Below are 14,213 nucleotides of genomic sequence, written 5' to 3'. Positions count from 1 at the left end.
GAGTGTGTGAACTCCAGTGTGTGACATGTAGAATTAAGAGGGATCCCCCAGCACCGAGCCAGCGGCACAGGAGAGAGGCGCAGGAAGAAGGCAGGACATTAGAAGTGCTAATTATTCTGCTCATTCATAGCGGAGGATAGGGAGCCTGGCAGGTGGATGAAGCGGCGCTCACTGCCCTGACAACAAAGTTGCCTGAGCTCACCCGGGGGGTCAGGCGGGGGGCAGCGGGGAGGGGGCGCAGGGAGCCCGGAGTGCAGCACGGGGGAGGTCGATAGGGGATCAATAAGCATTTTTTAAAGCAACATGATGTCTCCGGTGGCTCAGCCCTCCCCAGCATGTCATGTCTCAGTCGGGCTCAGATCGGCACAAGGAGCGCAGTGCGAGCAGCTGTGAGAGACGATTTGCGGGAAAGCAGGGCGCAATCCCCGACGCAAAGGACTACAGGCGCAATCCCTGGTGCCAGCCCTGGGGCACCATGCCGGCTATTAAGAAAGAGAGACCGGATCGCGAGGAATTAGCCCTGGCAGCTTTCAACCAGCCTATGGACACTCTTCCTGGGTATCTTACAGCTGCCATCCCGGTGGTGACCCCGCACCCTCCGCACCTTTTTGCCCCTCGTGCCTACCTGGGATTGCACGAACCCCATCACCCCCCGCTGCCCGATGACCTCATGCTGGAGAGGTTCTCCTCCATCCCTGACTTCCAGCCCTTGTATGACCAGGGGGAGCCATGCATCGAGGTGGAGTGCGGAGAGAACAAGGCTTTACTCTACATCCAGAAGTTGTGCCAAGGCAGCAAGGGGCCCTCCATCCGCTACCGGGGAGAGTGGCTCACCCCCAATGAGTTTCAATTCGTCAGCGGACGGGAGACTGCCAAGGACTGGAAGCGCAGCATCAGGCACAAAGGTACCCATGGCAAAAGTTGGCCAAAAGTCCTGGCATTGGCACCTTTATGGCGCATGGGTGCTATTTATCTGGATGATTATATTTTATTGCTTGTGTTATTGATCATTGTATCGATCTCATGCGTTCTTTATCAGCCCCCCTGGAAGCTTGCTGTCAAGTTTTGGAAGTTGGGGCAAGCCTTTGTCTTAGGACAAACTGTGACAGTGGGTGGTGAATGGGGCTCTCAGCCTCACCATATGGTGGGTATTTGGGGAAGGCATAGCCTGTCACTCTGCTTGGGTTGAATCTGATATTTAACACTTTCAGTGTCTTAGCTGTCAGAAAACCCCCCACCCTTTTCCTCTATGTGGCAGTTTAATTGGTGGGGGGATCCGGTTATAGGACTCTCCAAGGGCTGTGACACAAGCCTGCCCTCCCCTTCTCCCTCCTCCTCCCTTTCCTCCCCGGTGACCCCGGCTCTCTGGATGGGGATTTGGCACTGAGACTGCTGGGGTTATAGAGGTAAATGGGGTGGGCTCCTACCCCCTCCTTCCTCCCCCACCCTCTGGCACACGGGGCATAGAGAGGATGTGCTAGTTAGACCAGGATGATGGATGTGTGGGGTCTCAGCAGCTCTGCTAGGAAGAGGTGTGTTTGCTAGACTCTGTGGAAAGCCTGGCATGGTGAGTTGGGCACCGAATTGTGTGCAAGAAATGCAGGCGATGGGCACCGGTTGGGCACTCCATTCAAGCTTTTATATTGACACATCCAGGGCAGATTAGATTTGCAGCCTTTGCTTTGCAACTTGGGCAGCCGCTGGTTTGATATACGATCCATCCTGCGCCGCTGGTGCCTGTCCAGGGCAGGAAGAAGGGAGGGGGGCAGATAGGAGGGGGCAGGGGTCCATCTGACAGGTCATCACTAATGAGAGGTCATTAACCCCATCCAGGATTGTGCAGGCGAGGTGGAACACCATACAAGTCTTTATTTGGCTGAAAATCTGCACCCAGTGGGCACTGCCAGTCCCTACTATTGAGGTGCCTATGTGAGGTCTACATTTCTAGACTCTCATTTAAAAAGGGTCCCGGTCTGCAGCCTCTATATATTTAGCTTTTCTGATTCTTGCAATCTGTTTGGTGAAGGTTGCTGCCTCTATGCTCATCCACCACATTCCTTGCCAATAACTTGCCCTGTTACTTTGCAACATCGTCTCAGTTGCCCAAAATGTATTTATTATTGTTTGTAAATAATGAGCGCAAGCTAATTATTATTATTGTACAGACTAAATGGTTGTGGATGGATTGTACAGGTGCAAGGTGTTTATCACCTGCAGCTACATTACTTAATGTCCATGCTAGATTTAGGAAGGTGTCACTTTCTGGGATTTGCGCCTGTGTTTGCTTAGCCTGAGACTCATCACCTTTTTTTCTGTCTCTTTCTTTCATGTGCTGCTCCCAGGGAAAAGTCTGAAGACTCTTATGTCAAAAGGAATCTTACAGGTACATCCTCCAATCTGTGATTGCCCTGGGTGTCGAATTTCGTCTCCAGTGGTAAGATCATTGCTCCCACTCCATTTTACCCCAGTTTATGCTTCATTTGACAGCGCTTGTGTGGTCGCAGAGGTTTTGACACAGTTCAAGTCGCTATGCGTGCATGTGCGTGTTGATTGTATGACAGATGTTGTGATTTGGGGGTCTTACAGGAAACGTGTTCTCATCTAACAAGGAAAACAATCTTTCTTGGCTCCAATTATCACTTTTCTCCAGACAAACAAATAGCTCCACAGCCAAACCATGGGGGATTTATTTATTTACTTACGGTTTACGTAATCATTTTCCAGTATGTTTCTTCTCAGTGCATGGGTATCCGTTTTGATGTGTAAGCGGAAGTTAGCTTTGTGCAAAGGTGTTAGCTGTCTCTTGTGACCTTATGATCTGGTCTAGGTTTGGTAGAGATATTTTTATCAGTATTGTATTAAAAATTAAAATGTCAGTAAATAAATCTGGCCTTATATCATAAGATTTAGACTCTTTATTAGAACTAATGTTAGAAAGCATTATTCAAACATCAGTATCATTGGATTTACTTATAGAGGGTAATGATTGGTTGCATATTGCAGGGTTGTAAATTTTGTAGAGTGGACCAGTCTTATTAGGTATGGCCAGGATATTAGTACACTTTACATTTTATTGATCTTGATGGAATAGCAGTTGCAGAAATTTATGGTTAAAATGCTCGGTTGGTAAGGTGACTGTGGAATAGGATGATTAGGTAACAATCTGTATGGGTGCCAGCAGACCATATGGGCTCCACCATTTAACCAATATCTTGGGGGGGTAGTTAATTTGGCTGTGTTGGATAATTTTTGCCATTGATTTCCCCCAGAGATAAGCTGGCGCCACTTGTGTCTGGGCACACTCTGTCTCCCAGCTCGGTAGGCAGAGACGTACATGCTCGTGTGACCTCAGTGATGTCAGTAGGCAGCTTTACTCTTTGTCCTTTCTGATGACATATAGGCAGTGCAGAGCAGTTGTATATATGTGTTGTTGGATGTTTGGAACAGATAAGTTGGTTAACCAGTCAAAAGTGTATTCTAACATTGTATAGAAAAAACTTTGTTAAGTTTCTCTTCATATCTGGGTGTCTTTTGAAGTGTCTCGTTACTTGTACAAGTCATTAATTTTGTTCCTTTAGCTAATGGTTTTTGTATAGGTGCAGTTCATTTCCCTTTTTGTGGGCCAAGAAGACCTTGTGTGACATAATGCCTAAGCTTGTTGTTTCAATGCTATATCCACCCTACAGCCAAACAACCAAGTCTCACTATACTTGTTGGATTTGTCATAATGTTAGATGGACCAGCTGTGAGATAATTACTTACAGATAGACCTTCAAATAATACCTATGGGAAGAGAAAACATTCAGGTGTCTTTACGTTTTGAGGTACAAGAAACTGATGTGCAATGCAAACATCTAAAGCCCAGGTTTGGTTGGCCTTGTCCAATTAAGTCCTTAAGTGGCATTCAAATTTTGCATGGCTTCCAAATATCTGAATGACTGGTGATTGATGTAGAAAAATGACTTGGGTGCCAATTATCTGAATGACTGGTAACTGTCCTGAAATATTAATTGTTACCAAGTCAGTTTTTCAGATCAATTACCAGTCATTAGGATAATTGGTACTAAGTAAAAATTGACTTGCGTGCCAAATATCTGAATATTTTGCTGGTATCTTAAGAAGTGAAGCTAACAAAGTTTGGGCATTGTGCTGCATGGGTTCAGCCAGGCCCGTTCAATGGTGTTTTGCCAAAGGTTTTTAAAGGTAGCACCAGTTTGATTTCACTTGTTTTGGTAAAAGCTTTCGCTCCTCCTATAGTTGGCCTAATATTAATAATAACTTTACATATCTGTTCATCCCGCTCTTGTCCCTAAGAATGAGAAATCAGCTTGGCCTGTGGATTTATCTGCAGCTTTTATCTTGAGGTATGAACTAACCTTAGCAACAGACAGCCGGAGCTGGCGGCGATAAAAATGCGATGAAAGGGAATTAATGGTGAGGAACAGTAAAATCAATGAAATCCTATAGGCAGACGGAAGAAATTAGTCAAAAAGACAATTTTGTGGGATCAAATGGCAGTTTCATTGATATCATTATTTTATTGCCCGACTTCAGTGCATTTTATTCCGCAATATAATTTGAGATTTTAAAGGGTTCCTTTATGTGTGCTGAGGCGTGCCTTTTGTCATATTTTATCAACGCTTTAGGCTGGTGTAATTTTTTTCTCTGAACGAAATCTCTTTGTATATTCCCACATACTGGATTTTCTAAGATGTTTTAATTAGAAGTTATAATTGCAAGTTGATGAGTGAATTGCATTACAATAATGTATGTGGTACATTTTTCTATATTTTTTTAAAGCTGAACTTGAAAAAATAAAAGAATTCACCATTTTATGTATAAATGTGTTTTATCTATATCTAGTATAAGTACCTGAACATGTTTTTATATTAGCTTTCTGTGATCTCCTGTATGGCTGCATTTCTATTAGTGGAAGTAAGGTCAGAGTTATAGCCTGGTTACAGGTAAAGACTTATAGGTAAAGAGAACATACTTCTGATCCTCCATTGTTCGGCTGCAGGCTGGGCATGGTTTCTGCTTCCTGTCCAACCTACTGCTGCTGGCAAACCAAACTGTGGGCAACCACATTTGCACAGCAGCGAAATTCTTCAATTCTTCCATGTGCAGCTATGTTCAAAAAATTGTTCCCAGTTTCTCCTATTCACCTGAATGGGGGAGGATGGCACCGCAGTTGAGCCCACCACAACACCCTGTAGCTTACCATAGGTCTAAAATGGTATATGGGATGATAATACCTAGAGGTGCATTCACATAATGACTGCACATTCTGATGCCTTCTTACCACAGCAGAATACTGGACCATTCTGACTGCCAATGCTCCAGAACATCATGGTAGTGTCAGAGGTATGCATACTCATCTTTTTGTGTAGAGGGGACCCCTAAAATATACAAACTATACATATTATTTATGTTTTAGTTGAATTGAACTGTTTGGCTTTGAAGAAGCAAGTAATTAGTCCACATAAACATTTATGAATGGGAATTGTTACCATACTCATGTTACATAATCATAAAGAACCAGATCAGGCTAACTAAACCAAATAAAGAAATGTAGCATCACAGGTTAAATGGGAATTATAACTTTTAAATTGTTAGGTAGCTTTTGTATTGCATTCTGGGAGTTGTGGTTCGGTGGCATCAGCATGGCCATCACCAGGCATCCAGTTTCATATGCCAGGTATTCTCAATAGTGCCTTTAGGTAGCTAAGGGTTTGTGCAACGTCCTCTGCAATCAGATCTGATGACAACATCACCCATCCAGAATGCTTTTTCTCCTGTTTTCTTTCACTAATAGTGTCTGCGGAGAAAACTAAAACAAGTTTGGCTCCTTTTCATTTTTCGAACAATATTTTGCTCTGAATGCAATAACTCACTTTTTGTGGAATAGTGAGGCTCCTCTTCGACATTCATTGAAGTGAAACACTGTGGTCCTTTCCAAATCTGTTAGAACTTGTGTTTGTGTTGAGAGAGGCTGTCAGAACCCTGACATTTTGTAGTGTTGATTGCTGTAGTACAAAGTGAGTGTCACTGGATATGATGAGACAGAACACTTTCGGACTCCCCATATCAATGGCAATTGATGGCAGTTTGCTACACTAGGATGCCTTTAACATCCATTCTCAAGCAAGGAAAGCCTATGTCCTCCAGCTGTCAGAGAACCACAAATGGCAGCATGGTTTAGTTCTGAGAATTCTAGAATCTGATGGGTTAGGTTGCCAAACATTGCCATCATTTTATTCTGTATGCAGAAAAGTCCTATTAAAAATTGATGCATCAAAATAGCTGTATGACAGAATGGAAATTGCTATCCCTGCAATGAAATATTGATTGTTGAAGATCCAACAATAGCCAGCGATTCACAGGACGTATTTACTGATTGTTCTGTCACAGGCTATTGTAAAATGAATACACTCTAAATAGGTTTGTTGCCTGCATTCATTTCCCACTGTCCTCTCCTTTGATTTTGTCTTGATATATGGGTGGTGAAACAGGGCAGCCAGTGAAAATAAAAGGGATAAAGGTGGAATAAAAGCATCTTCTAATATACTTTAACTGGATGAATATAATTCTAATAATGTGAATTCAGTAGGTGAGTACTTTTTTGCCTTGTGTGCACCTGACATTGCAGTGTAAATAGACTCTACCCAATCAGTGGATCATCAGATGTGTTGGTTTTCATGCTTTTAACATGGGTGGTATTGAGTGCAGTTTTGTAGCATTTGACAGCCCGGGCCCTCTTATTATAATGTTAATGAGTGAGAGCCGTTAAGGAGGCTTTTGTTGTTCAGTGTTTTTCCTTTGTTTTTGAAGAGAGGACAGTTGATTTGTGGTTTTGAGTTGTTTTGTCTAGCGCATGGTCAGACAACCACTTTCATAGACTTGAATGAGAATGCTTTTCAAATGTCCGCTTGGTGTTTGTGAAGCATACTTGAAAATGTTTGGTGGAAAAGTTAAACAAAATAAAGTGTTTCTGCTAACTGTACCTGTCATTTCCTGTGCATGTCAACTGAAATATTGGACAAATGTTGTAGCGTTTATATAGGCATTTTTATAACAATCTGTAAAATCCTTAGCCTTGAACCTTAGGCCTACATTTTATAAAGAGAGGAAATATCCTTATCCACCCTACCTTGATTTGCACTTGACTTCACACACTGATTCTGCAACATTGATAAAGAATGGGTCAGAGATGTTCATTTTGGCAAAGATTTTTTTGCTGAAAGGAATAAAAAGAAATCCATGATTGGAGGAGAAGCCCAGCAATGTGGATTGATAGGTCTCATGACCACACAAAACCTTCCTCCACAGAGCTTTTTCTGCTTTTTTTCAACAAAAAGGTTATGGAAGACCTATTGAAGCACTCATCCATAACACTTTGGTGCTTCATAAATGTGAATTTGATTGTGTGTGTAATTTTTTAAGCAACATTTTGGCTGTAGTGCAGAGTTACTTCTGCTTTATTCTTGTGCCCCCTAACAGCCTGATTTTGGATTCCTGGAAAGCAGTAACTGTACCACAGCTATACTGCCTGTGTGAACAAGTCCTAAACAATGTGCAGTGGTTCCCATCAGTATGAGCTGAGGTAAACATTAGAAATCACTAGAAACCTGTTAGATTGTAAGCTCTTCTGGGCAAGGTCCCCCCCTCCTGTGTCACTGTCTGTATCTGTCTGTCATTTGCATCCCCTATTTAATGTACAGAGCTGCGTAATATGTTGGCGCTATAAAAAATCCTCTTTAAAAATCGTTATGATATTGGGATTGAGTCTTCATTTGGTCCTGTATAGATGGTCAGTTTTATGCATTGGCCGGTGGAAGATATAAACCGCAAAAAGTAAGGGAAAGCTGATTATGTAGTGCTGTAAATGTGTATATAAAAACAGAGACATATCTGTATAGACAAGTTTACATTAGCAGAAAATGAAGTGTTTACCGCTCCTGGGTACCTACTGCTGCCATTTAGGTTATACCCCCATACAACTTCATATGTTTCAGGCTTCCCCTAAAGCATGGCGAGGGATGGGGACATAAGAGGACCCTATTAGCATTACTTTTTTTTTTTGAACCGAGGAATACTCTGACATCTCTGTACACCTGCTTGGAGGCACAAGGTCTTGTGAGATCCTAAGCTGCACATTCCTGGGCTACTGCCACATTGACAAACATTCTTTTATATCATTTAAAAAAAGCAATAAAAAATCAACTATAGAAAAGAAAGTAAAGAGATTGTTGCAGAATTGGAAGTTTTTTTTTTTCAACCTTTATATTAGTTTACATTGAAGCCAGTACCATATCCCTAACCTCATGCCAACTATGCATTAGATACATTGCCCACTTGAAAGATCAGAAATAAAAGATGATACAGTATTAAGAGTTTTCCTTCAAGTCCAGTTTATTTATTTTAGCTAAACAACTCCAAACATATACAACTAGTAAAATTCATAATTTCTATTGGGTTTCTATCAATTGCTTCAATGCAAATTATGGTATCTCAATGTCATCCCGAACTGTGCACAGTGGGCATGATAGATACTGTTATGATTTCTTTTTCCCCCTTACTATAACCCCTGATTTTGAAATGCTTTATACCTACTTAATATAATATTACTATCACTAAAGTTATCCAACAATAAGGTCATGAATACAAGGACATTACATACAAGGACAATACATACATTGACATACATTGATTGCCTCTTTATTTTTTAGTGTGGCATATCAGTTGACATATCAACAAGTATCATCACAGTAACAATCAGACTAAAGACATTGGGAAAAAGTTTAAAGTATATGAATGACGTATATAATCAGAAATGAGATCTGAGTACCTGTCTCCTTGTCTTTAGAAAGTCATGACCTCTTTACAAGTTGCAGTGCGCTAATATATGGGCAACATACTGTGCGGTTATTTTCCTTGTGTTCAGCTAAATAATTGAAATGTATATTTTATTGTCATAAAGTTGTTGTGGAGTGCTACAATGCACTTTACAGGTGCAGGGGATGCATTTTTTTTTATTAACATTTTTTATTTATTTTATTTTTAAACAATGGGAAACAATAATGGCAATGTAGAAAAAGAAAATATGGGAATAACTTAGAACAGCAGTGTTGTAAACAATACTCTCCATACAATAAACTCTAAACAAAAAGAAAAAAAAGGGGGGGGGGGGTAAATGGGAATGGGAAGGCTAGGGGAGAAAAGGGGAGGTATACATATAAACTAGATTAGATTTGTGGACCAACATAGAACAAAGTTTGACAGCAAAAAGGGAATTGATCGTGTAGGCTGTCAAAGGAAAGAAGTTTAATTAAAACCATTTAGAATAGCACATACAGCTGAAATCACCTTATGTTACCTGAGATAAATAGGCAATATAGTCGGGAGAGTCTTGGTATTGTAACCAATAGAACCAGGTATTGTGGAACTTCTCCTCTGTACCATGAATGGTGGATGTTAGATTTTCCATGGGTATAATCTCATTTATTTTTGGAAACCAAAGTACAATGTTAGGCGGAGTTAGTTGCCTCCAAAGTACACATGCTCTGGCTGTTTAAACCATACGTTTAAGAACTGAGTTGCGATATGCTTTCTGAGGTCTATCATTGAGATGGAGAAGGAAGAACGCTGGGTCATCTGGTATTGGTAGGTCTATGAACTTCTACACATTGTCTCTAACCTTAACCCAAAATGGTCTGAGTTTAGGACATGGGCAGAATATATGTAGAAGTGTATCACATCTGTATCACATCTCCACCTATCTGAGATACTAGGAAGAATCTAATGTAAGCACGTAGGTACCCTATACCACCTTGTTAGTATTTTGTAACCTATTTCTGGAAATTTTGTAACCTAATTCTTGAAAGGGATCAACTTTTTAAAATAAAAGTACAAATGGATATTGGAAACCTTTGGTTGGCTCCTTTTTGTTCTTCCTGGCAATGCGGCTAAACTTGGCAAAGCATTTAGGGATATGGAAGTCTAGTTTAATATGCGCTAAATAATTGATGAGCAAGCTGCGTATTAAAAGGGCCGTCTTGGATTGTTCGATCAATGCGTTGCCTGGACAGGAGAAATTTTTAATATTCTACTGAGACTGGTATTAAACTTTCTTTTTTAAAAAACAAAAAGAAAAAAGTTTGACCTTTATTTTCTTCTGTAAAAAAACAGAACTTTGACACTCAGCGTTCCCCTTGAGTATTTATCTGTGACTGTTGCTCTCTTGGGTTGGCCACTATGTGGTTGCTCAGTGTGTTCTTATCAGAGTGCCCCCCTGCCAATAACTGAAAGCCCAATTCTCCAGCTGCGCCCCTAACGCGTCCTTTCCCCTCCCCATGCGGTCAGACCTCACAGCTGTCAGATGAACCGTCTCTCTGTGCAGTCGGGGGAGGGGATCTCCAGAGAGGCTGTCAACGCTGCACACAGATATTCAGCTTAACAATTCCCCTTTGAAAGCACTCAGGAAATGGGCAGGACGTGTCTCCCTGTGTCTGTTGACTGTGGTTTCAGTGTCAGGGGCACACCGGGCGGCTCACATGGTGCTTAGCGGGTGAAGGGACACAGGAGGGAAGCCCAGGTTCCTTTCATAAGCACCTTGTTCCCCTGCCAGGGACCTCCCACCCTCTATCCCGCTAGGACCAAGAAACTGTCAGCTTTATGTGCTGGAGTGTGGAAATTGCTTCCCTGCCAAATCCCCGAGATGAATAGGGAGCTTTCTTATTAATAATTGCTATTAGAGGAACGTGTAAGTCCCAGGCTCTGGATGGCTTGGCTCCAATCACGAGGATTGTGCTCATCATCGTCTTTGCGTTCGCGCTCTCACCTTCCTTCCAAAGGGTTAACGTTTCCGAGGAGGCAGCCCACCCCTGTCGCATCCAATTTGTAGTGTCAGGGAGGCTGGAGGGGGTTTAATTAATGTCTGCTCTCTGGTTTGAGGCAGCGTTCATGTGGGCCTTTTGGGTTTTCTGTGATTAGGAGAATTGATTTGAAGAGGAAATTACTTGGCGAGGGCGAAGGTGGGGAGGAAGGAGGCTGGATGATAGCGTCGGAGGAGCCGGGAGATAATTGAAGGGGATAAGCGAGGGAGGGGGCGAGGAAGCGGAGAGAGGCTTTTGGCGACTGCAATAAGGATCTACGTGAGCTAAGAATAGGCGAGGGTTATGTGAGAGGTGAGAGTGCTTACGCCGTGTATTGGGAGAAGCGTTGTGCGCTCAATAGGGAAGAAAAGAACCCAATTTCCAAATCTTAGATTTCCACATCATCTCTGCCAATCACATTTCATACTTGTCTTGAGCATTCTATGGCTCTTCGGGTATCTTGGAATGACAAGTTCCATTATGACCTTCCAGCGGCATTTAGAGGTTTACAATCCAGGCAAACGTCTTATGCAACTAGGAAAAATCTTCAGTGTTCATTTAGGCATTTTAATACCTTTTTGTTGTCTATTTTACCCCTTCGTCTTTACAGGCCATGTATAATTTAGGCGGGGTGTTTTAATAAAAGAAATGAGACTCTGGGGTAATCTGGCCTATTTTCTTCCAAAGCCTAATCCAAATATTGTAGGTTTGTTTCATTTTTGTTTAAAGAAACCTATCTAATAGCGTAGTAATAGTAACAAACATGGTTTTGGTGGACGGTCCTAGATTTGTTAGTAAAAGTCACAACTCTATGAAGAAGTAAAACTCCTCCACTTACGGGCCACTTTTCACCGGTTGGGTTGATCGGACCTACCCTATTTCCCCGAAAATAAGCCCTAGCATGTATTTTCTGTATTTTTGAGGATTCTCAAAATCTAAGCCCCGAAAATTAGCTACAATATATATAAATACATGGACAAGAGGTGCTCATTTAAGGAAAGCGCTGTTTTTAGACATGAGAAATTGGGGCCAATGGTTTTAAAGGAAATGGAGTCACAATAAATTCTAGATAGAATTCAGGGTTTGGACAGTTATGATGATGTTCCAGAAGATGATGATATGACTATATTTGAATAAGTGAGGATTTTTTGTTCAAGAATAAATGTCGATTGTTGCTTATGAAAAAATAAGACATCTCCTGAAAATAAGCCCTTGTTCATTTTTGGAGCAAAAAAATATATAGGACACTGTCTTATTTTTGAGGAAACAGGGTAGAACCCCTAATATTTACTGTTTTCTTTCACCAAAACTGTAACTCTGCAGCTGCGTAGATGCTTGGAGCGCCTCTTCTTCTAGCAGGATTTTGGCTTTAGGGCAGAAAGAGGCAGGTGTTAGGCAGGCTCGTGGTGATGAGAATGTACAGGGATAAATCAGAGGTGTGGTGTTGTTTATTCCTAATTCCTGTACACACGTGCAGCAAAAGGCATTTGAAACAAATGACATAAACCAGAACATCTCACCACTATTCCTGAAAAAGAAAAGCCAATTGCAAACGATGAAGGCAGACGACAACACCAAAGAGGATTAAACGTATGAAATTTTTGGACAACAGTGCTTCTCAGTTGTTTATCTGTACAGGGAAAAGGTCAAGTATGCAAGATATATCGCATTGCTGCACCTGTGCAATACAAATACCATTTCTATAATTTGTGTATTGAACAATGATAACAGTCAACTGTATGTAAAGTCTGGACCTATCGTTGGTCTAAATGGTTGGACAACTAATTTTTCTTCCAGTGTGTACCAGGTCATAGTAATTAGGCTGAAATTGACAAGGTGACCTATGAAGGTGCTAAATTATGTCTACAAAGCATAGCAAGTGATTTACAAGATTGGTTGCTCTGGCCGTTACAGCGTTAGGTCCCAGGTTTGAATCTCAGCCTGGACACTATCTGCATGGAGTTTGCAGGTTCTCCCTGTGTTTGCATGGGTTTCTCTGGGTACTCCAGTTTCCTCCCACATCCCAAAACATGCAGTTAGGTAAATTGACCTTAGACTGTATTAAATACGCATGACTATGATAGGGGCATTAGATTGTGAGCCCATTTGGGAGACAGCTAGTGACATAACTAAGAACTTTGTACAGCGCTGCCTAATATGATGTTGCTATATAAATACTGTGTAATAATAATACTTATAATACTATTTGGCTGAACCAAAATGGAACTAGTTTTGGAAGTCTAAAGAAATCACTTACATGAATAGTATTTCAATTGTTTTCCTAACTATTTGATTGGCTAGGATAAATTAGCATTGTAAAGCAAACCAGTGCCATGATTTATCAATGTACCATAAAGAGGAGAGGCAACATTGCTCTGTCCCACCCAAACAATGTCACCACTAAAGTTGTGATGTGGCATATGAATGCACAAGCACTGTTTGCATTTCACTATTTAGTTCTGGACTGCAAATTATTGGGTGGTTATTAAAAAGAGACTGCAAGTTCAGTCAAAGCACAGAACTGATTTCAGGAGTAAATAAGCCATAGACTCAACGTGATTTTATGAAGGCGTATAAAGGCGCATGTGCGTTTCATCTCTTCCTAATAGTTGTCAGCACTGGTTCACCCAGCCGGTCTGCCTGCAGTCATTATGTTATCACTTTGTGACATAAGTTTGGTTTCTTCAGCACAGCTTTCAATTGTCCAATGTTGTTTGGTTTGGAAACTAAAGCAATAGGTGGTACCCTGGATGCTGCTTCTGCCATGTTGCTACGGTAACCACAGCCAGTGCCTGAAGACAGGAAAGGGCAGGCCTCCCTTCTCCAATCTGTCTGGAGCTCCATTGATGGAGTGAGATTAGATGAACGCAGATAATTGAGGGTCACTGAGCTCTGTCTGACAGGCTGTCTTCAGGGAGGTTAAAGCACAAGCTCTTTTTTATTGTGTGTGAATGAGAATAGCATTTGGCGGAAAGTTCGGCCTGTTGTGGACATGTGAGGGTACTGAATAGGTTTTTTTTGCATGTAGGTACTTTTTAAAAAATCTAAATATTATATCTTTTTTATTGTGGAACTTTGGAAGCCAGTTAGTAGTTTTTAGCTGACTAGGAGTTCTGCAACACAAAGCACTCGTTGAAGCAAAATGAAAGCCAACAATATCATGATAAAAATAAATCGCCCGGTCAAAGATAATATAACAAACCAAAGCTTTCTGCAATATTTAGACTATTCCTACACTGTATTTTTTTGCCTCTAGATGTCCTTAGTCTGATACCTAGCATCAACCAGCTCACTTCTTCAGAGCCCAGACTACCTCGGACCCTTCAGGGAAAAGATGCA

At 41.5% G+C, this 14,213-nt stretch overlaps 1 protein-coding gene across 5 annotated transcripts in view; it reads left to right on the top strand.

The window, feature by feature from the left end:
* The first annotated feature begins 279 nt into the window (after positions 1 to 279).
* Positions 280 to 14,213, top strand: part of SAMD11 (sterile alpha motif domain containing 11) — a 120,505-nt gene continuing 106,571 nt past the window's right edge. Inside the window, exons 1-2 of one of the 5 annotated variants that reach the window (XR_011922833.1) lie at positions 280 to 905; positions 2,343 to 2,434. Coding sequence is in view for 3 of the 5 variants with exons in the window: in XM_072426845.1 (XP_072282946.1) it covers positions 341 to 905; positions 2,343 to 2,434 (657 nt within the window). In the remaining 2 variants the exon portion in view is untranslated. Of the gene's footprint in view, positions 906 to 1,462; positions 1,568 to 2,342; positions 2,435 to 14,213 lie in introns of those variants that run through there. The other 4 variants (XR_011922832.1, XM_072426846.1, XM_072426845.1 and 1 more) reach the window with 4 other exon arrangements.

This window comes from Pyxicephalus adspersus, chromosome 11 (assembly GCF_032062135.1).
Source record: "Pyxicephalus adspersus chromosome 11, UCB_Pads_2.0, whole genome shotgun sequence".
Classification (NCBI taxonomy): domain Eukaryota; kingdom Metazoa; phylum Chordata; class Amphibia; order Anura; family Pyxicephalidae; genus Pyxicephalus; species Pyxicephalus adspersus.
The sequence above is the reverse complement of the archived record's forward strand: the minus strand, read 5'-3'. Positions and strand labels throughout refer to the sequence as shown.